This window comes from Chlamydotis macqueenii, chromosome 25 (assembly GCF_036417535.1).
Source record: "Chlamydotis macqueenii isolate bChlMac1 chromosome 25, bChlMac1.mat, whole genome shotgun sequence".
NCBI lineage: Eukaryota > Metazoa > Chordata > Aves > Otidiformes > Otididae > Chlamydotis > Chlamydotis macqueenii.
Window position 1 is genome coordinate 1,478,413 of NC_141580.1, and position 16,065 is coordinate 1,494,477.

General features: G+C 46.2%; 2 protein-coding genes across 4 annotated transcripts; both read right to left on the minus strand.

The window, feature by feature from the left end:
* Positions 1 to 1,189: 1,189 nt before the first annotated feature.
* Positions 1,190 to 6,703, minus strand: HOXB7 (homeobox B7). 2 transcript variants are annotated; one of them, XM_086766878.1, is made up of 3 exons: positions 6,533 to 6,703; positions 4,887 to 5,169; positions 1,190 to 2,151 (listed from the first exon to the last, which is right to left on the minus strand). In XM_086766878.1, exons 1-3 carry the CDS (start codon positions 6,611 to 6,613, stop codon positions 1,898 to 1,900), a joined length of 618 nt encoding a protein of 205 aa, XP_086623004.1. In that variant the 5' UTR covers positions 6,614 to 6,703; the 3' UTR covers positions 1,190 to 1,897. The 2 variants fall into 2 exon arrangements, with proteins under 2 accessions (XP_086623004.1, XP_086623003.1); XM_086766877.1 differs by lacking the exon at positions 6,533 to 6,703 and having other exon boundaries at positions 4,887 to 5,808.
* Positions 6,704 to 6,809: 106 nt separating this feature from the next.
* HOXB8 (homeobox B8) lies at positions 6,810 to 9,494 on the minus strand. Of its 2 annotated transcripts, none has more exons than XM_086766690.1 (2): positions 8,758 to 9,494; positions 6,810 to 8,003 (listed from the first exon to the last, which is right to left on the minus strand). In XM_086766690.1, exons 1-2 carry the CDS (start codon positions 9,176 to 9,178, stop codon positions 7,699 to 7,701), a joined length of 726 nt encoding a protein of 241 aa, XP_086622816.1. In that variant the 5' UTR covers positions 9,179 to 9,494; the 3' UTR covers positions 6,810 to 7,698. The 2 variants fall into 2 exon arrangements, with proteins under 2 accessions (XP_086622816.1, XP_086622814.1); XM_086766688.1 differs by having other exon boundaries at positions 6,810 to 8,006.
* Positions 9,495 to 16,065: the final 6,571 nt, after the last annotated feature.

The following is a 16,065-nucleotide window of genomic DNA, read 5'->3' on the forward strand; positions in this document are numbered from 1 at the left end:
CTCTATAAGCGCGCCTGCAAAGAGGTTGCACCAAGGGATTTGACCAAGGAAAGAGGAAGATTTCCCTCTTTTCCCCCCTTCCCTTCAAGTGGGAATTTCAGCATACAAAAGCCGTAACAGCTCCTGGCTCTGCTAATGGGCTTCCCACCGTTAGTGTACGCAGCATATTCTGCACATCCGTGTGTAATACCTGTAACACAGACGCGGGCGCGCAGATGCTTGACGTGGCATCTTAATTTCGCTAAAACCTGCTGAAAGATGCCCTGCGCGCCGCCATTCGGGACATGAAGTCACCTACGGGCGTGGGTGGTGAAAGAGCAGAGGGAAGGAAGGGGAGAAGGTGGAAGGCTGCCATCGCCAAGTCCTTTCAGAGCTGGCTGCATTCTTTTTTTTTTTTTTTTTTTTTTTTTTTCCTCCTTTTCCCTATGCATCTTGCGCAACGCATTTGTGGAGTAAATTACGTGGAGCCTCCGCGGGAGGAATCCGCGGCTTCACTGCGCAGCCGGGCAATGTAAATAAACGGGCAGGGGCGGGAGGGGGAGAGGGCGACGGAGGATGCTCCCCCGCGCAAGTGCTTAAATTTACTCGCCTTTTGTTTTGCGTTGTTGATTTTTTTTTTCCCCCTGCATTTAATTGCTTTAATTTATTTTATGCGTGCTTTGATGCTAAACGTTATTTGGTGCTAATGAAAGAGTTCCAGTCCGCAATAAAGTAATTGAACGGTGGATGGAGAATCTAAAAAAAAAAAAAAAAGAAAATACTAAAAGCACGGTAAAGTAGATCGGTTTTCTGCAAATTAGTTACGAGAACCAGAGAACTAAAACAAGGGCGGAAAGACGATTTGGGCTGTTTCTGGCTTCTTCACATTCCTCCTTTATGTTTTTACCTACTTCGGTAACAGCCCCAGCGCAATCACAGAGGGAGAGAACGGAGACCAGCCCGCATTCCCAGAGCCCCGAATGTCAGTTATATCCTAGTTTATTCGCCAAATCTGTTGAAAAGGAATTAAAAATTTGAAATGAATAATCATCTTAAAAAAAAAAAAGGAGAAAGAACTTCAGGATGATAGGTCAGGGCCTGTGTTAATCTAAAAGGATCTTTTAGTATATTTATTTGACATAGGAAAAAGCAATTCCAAAAGCCCGTGTGTTGTTTTTAATAAGAAAATGTGAAGGAACCCAACGCGATGGTAGATTATTGGAGATTTCCTTTTTATTTCGAAGAATGATAATCACAGACAAGGGGGAGGGGAAAAAATAAAAGCAACGCGTCGCCATTAAATAATTTGCTACTTTGATATACAACAATTTACGTAGCACAATATTAATTCCTCTTCTTTTTTTTTTTTTTTCGTAGAGACTTGAACAAGGAAGAAATCCAGGTAAAAATGTACACGAACAAAAGAGCATAGCAAGGAGAAAAGAACCACAGAGGTTACAGGGAGAAGGCGTGATAATAATTCATATTATGTACAGGACTATATAGGCTAAGTATAATTTGCATTCAGGCTCTCAGGTCACATTTTCTAAATCAAAGGTGCTAAACACGACCACGTTACTTCATACCAAAAAGTACACAGCGAAGTACAAACGGAGATTTACAAATTACGTGTACTATAGGAAGACTCACATAGAAAAATGTGTCTATTCCGACTCTAAAGCCACGTTTAATAGGTAGATAGTCATTCTATTGTACAAAAAAAAAAAAAAGACTTCAATATAGGTAGTATTCTTTTCAGTGTCAGGAAACACAATGTATCATTCCTAAGGTTTTTAATTATTTATGCACTTATCATTTATCTATTTTAATATATAGTCTTTTTTTTTCTGCGTGTTTTTTCCCCCCCTTTCCTTCTCGCGTGGGTTTCCACGTCCCCTGCATCCACCTCTCGCCCTTCTCATTCCTCCTCGTCGTCCTCCGCGTCTGGTTTTTCCTGATTGTTGGAGCCGGAGCAGGCAGTTTTATTTTCTTTTTTCCACTTCATCCTGCGGTTCTGGAACCAGATTTTTATTTGTCTCTCGGTGAGACACAGGGCGTGGGCGATCTCGATGCGTCTCCGGCGGGTCAGGTACCGGTTGTAGTGGAATTCCTTCTCCAGCTCCAGCGTCTGGTACCGGGTGTAGGTCTGGCGGCCGCGTTTTCTGTCCGTGCCTGGAAAATCAGGGCAGATTTGGATCAGCTTGGGGGATGGGGGAGATGTTTTGGGGCTGCTGGCTCGGTTTGCTCCCTCGCTTTTGTCTTTGGGTGCCGCCAAGCGAGCACCCAACCACTGCGGTCCCACGGGGGACAAAATCCTCTCAGGATCTGTACACCCTGGGACAGCCCTTCTTTTTATTTTCAAGACCAACTCCTTCTACTCCAGGCTTTCCCCACCGCACCCTCACTGTTCTCAGCCCCCCAGTTTCCCTTCATGTAGGAAAAACATGCAGTGCGCTTTTTTTTTTTTTTTTTTGGCGTGCGTGTCTGCGAGTGAACAACAAACTTCAGAAAGTTTCCTGCCCTCCCAGCGCCTCTCAGGAGCTGAGCTCCGGCTTTAGTTTTCATTTCGATCCCTGAAATTTCAGACCGTTGGGGAATAAACAGAGAAAACACAGTCGAGCCAGAGCGAGAGAGGCAGCTGCCACCCACACAAATCCAACTATTTGTCCTCTCTTAAAGCTGTCATCAGGGTGCTGCTTGGAAGGTGCATGGGGGGTGTGATGGTTTCATTATTCATTATCCCAGGGGCTGCTTTGGGCAGAGCAGTGATTTCTGGGGCTGTTCTTGCCAGCGTGTGCGCGGATGAGAAGGGTCTCGGCCCTCTCCCCAGTCTCCCCACCATCCTCCAGCTACCCACGAATGGGGCTAGGAAAGGGCCCAGCTCCTAATCCTCCCCCTCCATCCCACGTTTGCTGGAGTCTGTTTGGAAATAATTCTACAATACGTTGTTTGTGGTCCTAGTTCTGTTTTCTGTATGTTCCTGTATGTATCTATAGCATCGTGTGTTCTTTCCCAGCGCAGCGGGGATGGAGCAGCCCTCGGCCTCTCCTCCACACATTCCACCGGACTCCTCTTCTTCCCTTTCCCCCTCCCCAACCCTCTTTCTTTTTTAAAAGAATAAAAGGTCCAGTCATTAAAGGACGGAGGGGAAAAAAAAAAAAAAAAGGCAAAATAGCCAGGCTAGCTGTAAAGTAAAAATGTGCAGGTCCTGGAATGCGGGTTGTAAAATCCGCCGAGGGGAGAGCCATAAACTGCCGCTGAATAGGGATGACAACTCTATCTCTGCTCGCTGCTGAAATCCCACAAACGCGACCGCACAGTGGGCATGCGGGAGGACAGGGTTCGGGGGGGGACCCCGCTTTCACGAGGTCGAGTTTCTCTGGTTTTAGGCTCAGAGGATCCCAGAGCATCCAGGGGGTTCTGAGAGCAGGACCCCGCGACTCTGCCCCGCTTTCCAAACCCTCTCGAGTGCTGATCCTCGCAGAGTCACAGGGTAACGGGGGGGCCGACTGCGGGGGCTTCTTAAATCCAGAGCCGGATAAAAGCAGAGCTGAAGTGTTTACGACCAGAAATATTCGGTCTTGGGTAAATCAACTGTAAAAGCGAATGAGTTATGGGGCAGGTAATGGAAAGAGCTGACCACCGAATGAGCGTGGGGGTGACTCCTGCCTTCTCGAGCCGCTCCGCACCGGCTGCTCCGCCGTTTTGCTTCTCCCTCTGCTTCGAGGGAACCCAGCCCGCGCTCGCCCCTGGGGTTTCCTGACGAGACCCTGTCCCAATATTTGGGGCTGCCTCCCAGGGATGCTCGCAACCTGGCAGAGGGGGCTGGAAAATGAGCCCACGCCTTCCCCTCGGCTCCCAGCCGGGGCAGCAGCTCCTTTCTGCCCCCCTCCCTCTTCTCAGGATTCCACGAGTGTAAACATGACCACGAGTGTACACCGACACCGCTCTGAGCGGGGTGGGAGTGCGGCCCGGAGACCCTAGCCCGACCCCGGTGGGCTCCTCGCAGGGGGTAGGTGGGAGGAACACTCCCATGCGAGGGAAACTGATATTAATTAAGTGTTAATTGACATTAATACCCTGAGACGGAGAGTGGCTGAAGGTAGCGCGGCCGCTCAGTGGGTCCGGGTTTGAGAAACACGTGCAGGGAACCAGCGTGTCCTAGCGTGGGGACTTAAACGAAGTCCCGCGGAGAACTGCGCGGCCTTCCGCGGCAGCGCCCCGGGGACCCTCGGCCCCACGCCGAGTACCCCACACTCCCCTCCCACTCCTGCAACACTCGGGGGGAGGGCACCCCGCACCCCTCCGCGGTGATGTTTTTTGGGGAGATCACACGGAAAAACGTGCTGCCCCTCCGTATCCCCTCATCCATCCGGATTCCAGGCTTTTAATTTAACCCAGGAATGACCGGTTGCTCTCTCCGAGCTGCGCTTCACGGCAGCGTCTGGGACATTTGGGGGGATGGGGGGAGGGGGCTGTCGAAAGAAGGTTTTGCAGCGAGGCAGAAAACAAACGGAGCTTGCCAGCGCCTCCCACCAACAGCTTCTTGCAGAATCGGTACCTGCGTGGGGCGGCACCGTCCCACCAGCACGGGAGGAGAAGGGGCTAGCCGTTATTTCCGCGGCTCTGTCTGCCCCCTCCGAGCCCAGCTGCCTTTTGCCCGGCACACGCACAGCCCCCGCAACGCAAATAAATATTGAAAGCTGAAAGGACGGCTGCAGCCTGGGGGAGGGAGGGGGGGACAGGCTTGGGGGGGGTCCGCTCTCTCCCTCTCTCTTTTGAGTTTTGAGTGTAAACGTCATGAAAGGAGTTAGGGACAATTCCCCCCCCTTCCCCTCCGCCCACTCCCCCCCGCACGCCATCATCAAATAATGTACCCTCCCCCCACCCCCCGGCTGGGGGCTTACCTGTGCTCCTCATCCAGGGGTAGATGCGGAAATTACTGTCGTTCTGCAAATCGGGGTCCCTCTGGTCCGTTTTGCTGCAATTTTGCTTGGAAGCATCTCCCGGGCACATCATGGAGAGGTTTTGCTCGAAAGGGGAACAGTGCATGTTGAAGGAGCCGGGCTCCAGGCCGTAAGCGGAGGAGTAGATGGGGGGGGGCTGGGGGTGCCCGGCGCTGCCGCTGGAATAGAGCCCGGGCACGGAGGAGGCGAAGGGAGGCGTGGATCCGGCCCCATACCCCGCTCGCTGGGTGTTGGAGGCGAAAGCGCAAGAAGTTTGCTCGGGAAAGACTCCGGACGGGAAAACCGAACTTGCGGCTTGATATTTAGAAAATAAAGCATTCGCATAATACAATGAACTCATAATTTGGCCGGGTGATTTGTAGGTCGGGACGTTTTAGTGTCGGTTTTACGAGGTACCGTGATATATTACGGAATTAGAGTCCAGATTTACACCAAAAAGGAGCCCTTTTTCCTCCCGGCCCATGTGACGCGCGGGCACGTGGCTCCGGCGGCGCCAATCGCCGCCCGCTCCCTCCTCGGGGGCAAAAAAAAAAAAAAAAAAAAAAAAAGGAAAAGAAAAAAACCCTGGATTTATAAAATATGATAAATAATTGATGCGATATAAAACCCTCCAAGATCTATGCTGGAAGGGGTGAAATTGTGCTGGAGTCGATAAGCAACCTGTAATCAGTTTTCAGCTCAGACCGAGGGAGAAAGGGAAGGGGGGGGGGTAAAAGCACGTTGCTGCTGAACCCGCGCCTCCCTCTCGGTCTCTCTCTGCTGGAGGAAAGGGAAGGGAGCTCTATTTATCCCTCTGTTGAGCCCGTCTAAAATTCCCTCCTTCGCACCATTTCCTCGGCTCCGAGGTACTTTTTCACAAGACTGTACAGAATCCTCTCCCCCCTTGACCTCCCCAACCCCCCCCCCCCAAGACAAATGTCTCGTTGATACCTAATAGTTTCAGGGTCCTTTTTTTTTTTTTTCTCCTTCTCAAATGCCATTCAGCTCTATATCTAATTTATTCCACTGCCACAGGCTTTGAGCTTCGCATTGAGCTGGGATTTGCTTTTCTTCTGGCGAAAAATAAAGAGTGCGCAGATGCCTTGTTCAGCGCCAGCCGTTCTGCAGGGCTCAGTCACCGTCAGAAGTAAAACCTCAGCGGCTGCCTGATCTGCCTTCTGCCGGGGAAGCAGAGACCTTCCAAAATGTGATCTGCCTCAATATAGATTTTTTTTTTTTTTTTTTTTTAAGGCAGGGAGGTTCAGAAAGAAAGAAAGTCTTCCAGGCAGCCCAGACAATGGTGGATGTGCACCAGTTTGTGCTGTTTCTCCTTCCCCAAGGTTATGGTGAGAGGGGATGGGTGTGCATCCCTCTATTGCCATGGCAGGGCGGTGAGGGAGGCGAGGGAGCAGAGAGCAGCTCAGCTGCGCGGCTGACAGGGTTTTTTTTTTAATTTTTTTTTTTTTTTCATGGCGGGGTGAGCGGTAGGAAAGGATGAGGGACCCAGAGCTGGGCTTCATCTCACAGGGTGGGCGAGGAAAGAGGGAGAAAGGAGGAAAGAGAAAGGGGAAAAAAATAAACAAACAACAAAACCAAAAGCACATTACCTTCAGGAAGGATTTCCACTCTGCCTCCCAACCTGTCACCACCCGGGAACTGCTAGAAACAAGAAGAAGAGCAGAAGCCATGGCAGTTGCCCCGTCCCTTTCCCCTTCCCCAGGCTCCCAGGCTGCAGCCCCCGGCCCAGCAGCCCGTCAGCATCTCTCCAGGCAGAGGAGGCTTTGATGACCAGGGCTGCAGCTCCGACACAATTGACTTTTATTTCCTTTCTATCAAAGTGGTCCTGGAGGAAATGGAGCAGGGTAAAAGAATGATGTCACGGAATTCTCGCTTGTAAACTTTATTGTAACTTTCTTCCGCCGCTTCCAGGTTTAGACAATAGAACAAAGTGATGAAAGAACAACAAAATATATCATTAGTTCCCCCAATAAAGTAATTCACGTATACAGTATACATTCTTTTTCACAGTTAACCTAAAGATCACTTTACAACTCGCTTCACTGTGCGCATGCTAACTAAAGGAGAGAAAAACGCTTTTTTTTTCTTCTTCTTTTTTTTTCTTTTTTTCCCCTTTTTTTTTTGGAAGAGACATTTAAAAATTGTTAAAAAAAAAATCCCGAACCAAAGAAAAGAACAGAAGTGAGGAAAGTAAAGAGAGAAGGAGAGAGAAAGAGAGAGATAACTATAGCATAAATAGGCAGTTTCATGTTGTTGGGATGTTTGTTTCAATAGCTACCTCCAGTACATACAGATAACCACAACAAAACAAAACAAAAAAAGGTGTAAAATTAAGAAAATAAAAGTGCACAAATGTAATTTCACGTAACTCCTATAGCGTTGTAAGCTATGTTAACCAACCCACCCCCCAGGAAAGAAGAGAGAGACAGAGAGAAAGACAGAGAGAGAGAAGATTTCACAGTTATGTTTTACATAAGCTATTGCGTTACACTACCACTAGTTAATAACTGGCAAAAGGCAGGAGCGACCTCCCGATCACTTTTGCATACTGTTCATTGTATCAAAGGATAATCAGGAAAGTGGTGCTTACAGCTATATTGTTTTACAGCAATAAAAGGGTTCCCCCCCCCCTTTCTCTTTTCTATGCATTGTTGGTTTTTTTTCCCACCCCTCCCTTACACTAACTGCCATTAACGCGGGGCTCAGGGGCTCTGCCACCCCAGCAGCTCTTGCCTTTCAGTCCTTAAAAATCCTTTTATTTCTTGTCCGCCTTCTGTGCTTCCCCTTCCTCGTCCACCTCCTGGGCTCTTTCCATTTTCTGTTTTTCCAGTTCTTCCTGCTCGCATTTGCTGCTGGGAAACTTGTCTTTGTTGTTTTCCTTTTTCCATTTCATCCTCCTGTTCTGGAACCAGATTTTGACCTGCCTTTCTGTCAATCCCAGGGCATGCGAGACCTCGATCCTCCGTTTGCGGGTCAGGTAGGGATTAAATAGAAATTCCTTCTCCAGTTCCAGCGTCTGATAGCGGCTGTATGTTTGCCTCCCCCTCCTCCGTCCAGCGGCTGCTGGGGAATTGCAAAGGTTGGGTGGAAGAAGGGGAAGAAGAAAAGGAGGATGAAAGATGCGTAAACCGGGGGCACACGCACACTCGCGGCCGCTCACACGCACTCTGACACACTCGCACTCACAACCACCCAGCACGGGGCGGGGGGGGAGGAAGAAAGGGACTCGCAGGAGCCAGGGCAGGAAGCAAACCGGGAGAGGGAAAGGCTCCTGCAGAATATTCTAAAAGGGAAGATGGTTATAAAGGAAAGGGGTGATGGGGGTGGGGGGGGGCAGTGTGGGGGTCACCCACCAGCCCAGCCTGAGTAGCCCAGCCTGCACTTGCACACTTATTATAACGCGAACCACAACAACAACAACAGAAAGGCTCTTTGGGATCCCGGGAAAAAAAAAAAAAAAAGAGCGAGCGAGCAGCAGCCCGGGGAGAGCAAGCAGCACCACCGAAACCCCAAAGCAAACGCGAAAGAAAAATGAAGGGGCTTTTTCAGGCTACAAAAGTGCCATAAACTTTAAGGACGCTTCCTTCCACAGAAAGCCCGGCTCGCTGAGCCCCCGAAAGAAAAGGGTCTCCTTCAGGGTAATTAAACTATAAAGCAATTTACAAGTGCAAAAGTTTAGCCCCATCAAGCAGTAAAACACAGTCACCGGGGAAGAAAAAGGGGAGCGGAAGAAAGGGAGCGAGGGAGAGGGGCGGAAAGCAAGCGGGGGCTGCGCGCTGGGCCGGGGCGCGCTGTCCCCTCGCTGTCGCCTCACCTTGCGGTCGCATCCAGGGGAAAAGCTGGGTGGGAGACGGACTCTGCTCCGAGCTCTCCGCCTCCTCTCCGAGGCCGCTGGCAGCGAGCTTGCAGTCCGCGTACTGCACCAGCTCCGACTCCTGGGCGCCGAAGAGGCTCTGCCTCTGCAAGGGGTCGTAGCCATAGAAGTTGCCGGGGTCCCCGTGGCACGCCACGGCGCAGGGGTTCTGCTGGTAAGGGGAGCTGGAGAGCGAAGAGGCTCCGTGGTAAAACTCCTGGATTTGGGTGGGATGCTGGAAGGTGCCCCCCGTGCTGGGGCCGTACACCACCGTGGGTCTGCCCCCGAGATCCTGAGCGAACCCGCAGTCATAGTAATTGGGGCGCAAGGAGTCCCCGGTTTTGTATTTGGAGAAGAGTGAGTTGACAAAATAAGAGCTCATTTTAATTTAAATAAGAATATTTGTTTGGAGGAGGAAGAAAGCCCTCAAAAAAAAAAAAAAAAAAAAAAAAAAAAAAAAAGAAGCCAACCAAACCAGACCACGGGAATCTATTAGCAAAAAAAGAAAGCGCTAAGATGCTAAGCAACGACAGTTTGTGATTTCCAGGAATATAAAAGGAGGATATAATCAAAACTCTAAGCCTGCATGATATTGAATTCTTTCCTCCCCCCCACCCCTAAAAAAAAAAAAAAATCGCCACTTAAAGAGTTCTCGCTTTACATTTCCAAGAAGAGATGCCAGTTCATAAACAGTTTTCAGTGATTTACTTCAGCGCAAATGAGTTGTTTCATATTTTGCAGTGTCTTTTCATGATCATTTGCATCTATTACCAAAACCTCATCCTATTGGCTTCTCCTTACTCCACACGGACTCTGCACCGCATGATTGTGAAAGGAAGAGTGTGAGAGAATAAAGAAGGAAAAGCAGGCGAGGGGGAGCGAGAGAGAGAGAGAGGGGAAGGGAGAGGGGAAGGGAGAAGGAGGTGGGGTGAATATACGGATTAAATATGTTTAACTACCTACATTAATGAGATATCGCTCGCCTCACAACAAATCACATACCTAGACCACCCAAAAGATTGATTTTTGGGGAGTCGTTAATTTCAAAATTTTAACGAGGCAGTTTTAGCCTTTTTAAATGTCAGGGTCGCTTTGGAAAACTGTAAAAGAACACGATTTAATTGCTACCAGTTTTAAAAGGTCCTATAAATGTAATTGGTATTTTAATACAAGTTATCAAATCATACAGCTTCTTACCCTAAACATATTTTAAAACAAACGAGGTAGTCATATTTAACATTTTAATGATCAATTTCCTTATTATTGATAAAGGTTTAACTATCACATGAAGGGAATTGCATTTGTAATAGCCCCAAAAAAGGCTGTAAACTGTTTAACAAACTATAAAACGCCATAAAGCCGGGGATGTTGTTGTTGTTTATACCGCACTACATAAAAGCCGTTAGGATTTTACGAGTTCGTTCCTCCACTGCTATAAACCAGCGGTTTCGATTGGACCCGTCCGCATTACAGCGAGATGCCGAGGTGTCAATACTGAATTAAAATGATCATGGCTTTCCACATGTAACATTGACTTTTCGCGTCTCTCCCGCAGCCCCCCGCCCCGGTCGGGGGCGATGCGGACTCCGTGTGCTGTGCGGTTTTAGCAGAGCCAGCGCGGACCCGCATGGTCAAGAACCGATGGCTGCTCCCCGCCTCGCCCCCTCCTCAGGAACTTTTTTTTTTTTTTTTTTTTCCTTTCCATAATACTTCTAGTGAAAACCGGGGCGAAGTGAGGAGGGGGATGGGGAAAGGGAGAGGGGAGAGAGGTTTTCTGTTTTATTGGCCTTTGGTAACAACGGAGCAAACTTACCCCTAAGATGCCAACGCTGCAATTTTCCACCATCTAAACACACAGGGGGTAGATTTGGAAATTCATTTATCGCAGTCAGCAAATATCACCGAGACGTATTTCAGCTGATAACGACACCAACCCCCCAACTCAGAGGCTGTCTGGCACCCCCCAAGCCCCTCGTGACGCCACCTCTATTTTCCAACCTCCAACAGAAGTCAAATAATCTATTTTAAACCTTCTTTTTTTTTTTTTTTTCCCCCTCCCCTTTGCCCTGGGTAGATTTCTGCTGCTTCCCATTGCACCCGTCTGAGCCGTTTTTGCGATGAGAAAGGTGAATTAAAGACGCTTTCACTCCTGCTTTCGAGATGAGGGACAATTTTCAACCTCCACAACATGGAAAAGAGGGAAAAGTTGAAATGCTACGGTTAGTCTGGCTTGCCAGGGCTTTGGGAAAAAAAAAAAACTGAATTAAAATTAGCAGTGGAAATAGGCAGAGAATTAAGACAGACAGAGAGAAAGAGAGAGAGAAAGAAAGAAAGAAAACAAAGATAGTAACGGAATAAAACTTTAAACTCATCCTTAGAGAAATAATTTAAGTAAATACGTTTCCCTTTATTTTGTGTAGGGATAATTTCAGTCGAGTCTAAGAGCCTTTTCAAGTAATTATTGTTGTTGGAGTACTTGCAGTGGCATAATTAAGGCTTTTTCCCCCCTAAAAAACAAGTTAACATTTTATTTTTCTCCACACTTTTATTGTCGATTGAGCAGATTTTGGTTTCATCTTTGAACATAAAACCCCAGAAATGGTGCGCAGAAGTAAATAGAGCTTTGCAGCCTGGCGTGGGGATGCTCGGTGCTAGAATTTTAAAGAAAGAAAGAAAAAAAATCAAGTAAAGTATTTAAAGAAAGGAAGCTATCTTCTTCTATGTGCACAGCCTTCTACTGAAGTTTGTAAAGTAAAAAATAGCAGGAATTCCCTTTCATCCGTGGACCCCAAGAAGGCGGGAGTGAAGCTGTTCTGGGAAGTTAACATTTTTATCAAGTGCAGTAGAATTTTATGGTTCTGATGTGATGGTAACTCACCAATGCACCAGAAATCAATGGCTGATCTTAAATCATTCCCGTACTGTACTCAGATTCCTGATGAAAGGAAAATGTTTCTATTATAAGAAAAAACAAGTGGGGATGTGTGTGTGTGCATGCGTGTGTCTGTGAGAGAGAAGATAATTTATAAATACCCAGTGGAGGAAAGATTTATTAGGAATTCACAAGGAAAAAAAAAAAAAAAGAACCCCAAACCTTTTCCTAGGTAAACCTTAACTTTTCATTACTCTGCATTCTACTGAAGGCACAAGGGCAGGTTTTTTCCTTTTTCCCCCATCTATTTCTGTTTACATTTCTATTGCATCTTATGGCATTTAAACAGAGTCTTGAGATGCTTAAACCTTGCTTTTTAAAACAACGTATCGCGTCCTGTTCTGTTGTGTGTGCCGGTTTAATTTGTTACATTCTTCCCCAGAATGCTGCCTGCCAGGGAACGGGCATATTTTCTGGTGTAGCTTCAGAGAAACATTCATTCAGAAAATACTTTTTTTTTTTTTTCCCCTTAAAATTTCAAAGAAAACCTCTACTGAAATTATTACCGCCATTCATTTATACGTTATTTGTAGCTGAAGGACTGGAACACCTGAATAATTTTTGTCTTGTAATTTTGAAGGAACAAAGGCCAAAATACAAGTGAAGTAACAGAGTTTAAAGTTTACATTTTACTGCTGCATCAATGGAGTATTTCTAGGTACCACAAAATGTGGTACGTCAGTGGTATTTTTGATCAATTTGCTGTTTTGTAGCATTTTTTTAAATATTTCCAAAGATATTAAGTGAAGATCTTGGGCAAAGAGCAGCAGCGTTACCAAAAGACAAAGCAACTTTACCCAAAATTACCGGTTCATTTTCTAAAAAATGAATACTGCTTTTTTTTTTTGTTTTCGCCTGTACCTATGAGTCTAAAACATATAAAATCAAGAGCCGAGGAAACACAGAGCATCCTAACGGTGAAGGTAAAGAGCCAGGGGAAACATCCCGGTTCTGTGGGCTCCTTTCTCCCCAAAATCTCAGAGCTGCTCACTTTTCCAGCCCTGTCAACATCAGCCTTGGCTCCGGAGAGAATTAAGCTGTCCTCTCACCTTCAACCGAACTAGCAGAAGACAAAATCTGGTGTTATGTGGTTTTTTTTTTCTCTTTCTCTCCTTTAAACGAACATTTAAAATAGATGCGTGTCCCACCTTCACCGCATCCCAGCACTCCAGATATTATTTCCCCCCCCCAGCCCCACATAATTTACTCTCGCAGGGAAAAATAGATGTAACCTATAAAATGGCCAAAATAGCTATAATTAACCCGATATTTCACACTCGCCAGCCCGGGGGCTGCGCGGGGCTTGCGCGGCCGAGCGCGGGGGGCACGTGCCTAGCGTGGAGCAAGGGCGCCACCTCGCGGCGCCGCGTGGAGCTGCAGCCTGCGCGGGGAACGGGGAGATTTCATTTTAGGGAGGAAGGGGGAGAAAAAAAAGGGGGATCCCCCCCTCCTCCGCTCAGACCTGGGAAAATAAAACCAACAAAAAGCGAGAGGAGGTGAGAGAGGGGAAAAAAAAAAGGGAGAAAAAGGAAAATCAGGTTCCTCCTCCTCGCCCCGCAGCGCTGAAGTTTTACACGGGGAAAGCTCCAGCATCCAGTCGCTCTACCCGGCAATAAAAGAGGGGGAAAAGGGTTTGCTTTTGAAAACCACTATTGTTTCAAATTCCGAGACTAAACAATTGGTCATTCTGCTCTGGAGGGGGAAGGCCAGGGCTGTAAACCGATAAAGAGCTTCCCAAGCCCAGACGTCTCGCCAGAACCTCGAGTGTGTGTGTGGGGGGGTTATTGGTGTATGCATGGCTCAGCATTCTGGCAGCCTGGAATTGCTTTAAAGGAAAAAAAAAAGGAAAAAAAAAAAAAAAAGAAGAAGAAGAAGAAAAAAAAAAGAAGAACAAAGGGAATCATCCAGAGCGCTGGATTTTCACGGCATCTGCAATAGAAGAATAAATTAGCAAAAGTCCCTCCCCACCTTTTTTCTCCCCTCTCCCTTATTTTATAAGTACCCCTACCCTTAGGGGAAGAAAAAAAAAATAAAGAGAAACTTCGTATGCGACTAAAGCAGAAACAGGAGCATTTACACGTTGGGTTTCCCCGCATTCCCAAGTCGTTGTAGTAATTTAGGAGTTCCTGAAAGTTTTCTTGCACTGTTTGCTTTACAGCCGTTTAGTTCCTTAACCTTCAGAAATTTATACCCTATAAAGTTTTATAGCGGTCATATTCTTTTATTGCAGCACACTGCACTGAATTTTCCTTTTTTTTTTTTATGACAAGTTACTTCCCTTTCTCTCTCTTCTCTCAGTAAGCTCCAAATATCTTTATTCTTCTTTTGTTTTCTTTTCAGAGCTGCCCCAAATAAAGGATTTTTTTTTTAAGAAGTGAAATATTGCCCTTTTGAGTGCCCATTATGTTAAAAATTAGTGGAAAGAGATTCTTGGTTATATTTCTCACTACCTGCTTCCTGCAGGGCTGAGTAGGTCTTAGGGTTTGTTTGTTTTTTAAATATAGAGATGGAAACACTTTCCAAGCGCTTGTATTTCTTCACGAGCAATAAAATGTCAAACGAATTTAGAGAGGGAATTATAGGACCGGCTCATGGAGCCCTTGGAAAAAGGAACCGCGTGTCAAATCCGAGGTGATGCCAAGCAGAGAAAGCGGGGTGGGGTTTCTCACTGTTTGTTTTGGGTTTCTAATTTTTTCTTTAGCAAAGTTTTGCTTGGGCGGTAGGGGAATAAACCGAAGAAAGTCAAATAAAGCCAGTCTGCTCTGCACTCCTAGTCCCCTAACGTGGGAATGTAAAGATATAACCCTCAAAAACAAACAAATAAACAAGCAAACAAACAGGCAGGAGCCAGCAAATATAACTAGAGATTAACGATCTCCAGTTTAAAAAATAAAATAAATAAATATATTAGGAACTCAGCAAGTTTGCATGGGACCAAGTAAGCACTTGCTACACCAGAGAGGAATTATTTCCATTTGTCTCTGGACTTTTTTTTTTCTTTTTCTTTAACCTAAGCAAAAATTGATTCTTATAATACACTTAACGAGCCACTAAAGAACGCAGGAAAACACAGCGAAAGTATTTCTGAAATTTTAGATGAAGCAGTATAACACAATGACATATAGATGCTGTTGTTCTAAAATCGATTTTTATTCTGGAGCATTAAACATCTCTGGAAAATACATCCGGGCTGATGCTACAGAAGACAGCTTTTCCAACATTTTTTAAAAGTAAGCATATTTCCTAATAAAATGAACTAACATTTTTAATTCTATTTAAAAAGAACCTTATATTGTCGTCTTAAAAATATCTGCTCTTTACCACAATTCTAAGGAAAGTGAAAAATGTTTCTAAATCCGAGTGGCCGATGGGTTGCAAACATCAATTAAGTCACGGATACGCTTCGGAAAAATACAGTAATGAGGATTTAGGTAAGTCCATACTCAGATCGAGATGTGAGGAATAAACCAATTCAGAATGAAGCAGATTTGAAATTCATTCATCCTTGAGAAGAGTCAAACAAAGCTGAAAAATTTGACTACCCAGCTTAAACACAGCTAAATCATCTTTTTCGACCCACTATCTTTTTTTTTTTTTTTTTTTTTTTTTTAGTACCTGGCTTTAGAGAAATGATCCTGCTGCCTCCAACTTTTTTTTTTTACTCCCCCCCCGCCCCCCCGGCTCGGAATGTCTCCGAAACAGGTTTTCTTAATTGAGTTTCGAGGAAGGAGATCAGGGGCTTTGACATAGGGGGAAGTTTGGTTCCAGTTAACTCCCTCCGGCAACAGAACAGTTAAATTTTGAAGCCCCCACGGAGCTACCTCATGATGGAGAGTTTTAAGTGAGAAAGTCTAGGCTTTAAAAGAGAAAGAAAAAAAAAAAAAGCAAAAACCCAACAAACACCACCAAAAAACTTTCTGGGGAATGGTCTTAAACACTTAAGGTCTGTTTTCTTGTCGAGTGGAAGATTTTTTTCCCTTCTTTCAAGAGGATTTTGAGTCGTGAAAATTTCAGTGCACCGAGGTGCAGCTACTTATCTCTGGATCGGGGGGGTGGGAGGGGGGAGAAAAGCAGGAACACTTTCCAAAAAAAAAACCACGCAAACCTGCCTATCGCTTCTCCCCAGAGCAATCTCTGCTCAGCAGATAACAGCGATCTCACAAAGCCTGACGCTAAGGATACACAAGTCGGTGGCTTCTGATCAGATCTGCACTGGTTCATTCAGATACACAGCAGAAATAAATTCATTTTCTCTACTTTTTTTTTTCCCCCACCCTATTAAAATAAGCCACCTTGCACTCGCCTTGCTCCTAGAAAGCCTCCTGGCAGCTAAATAT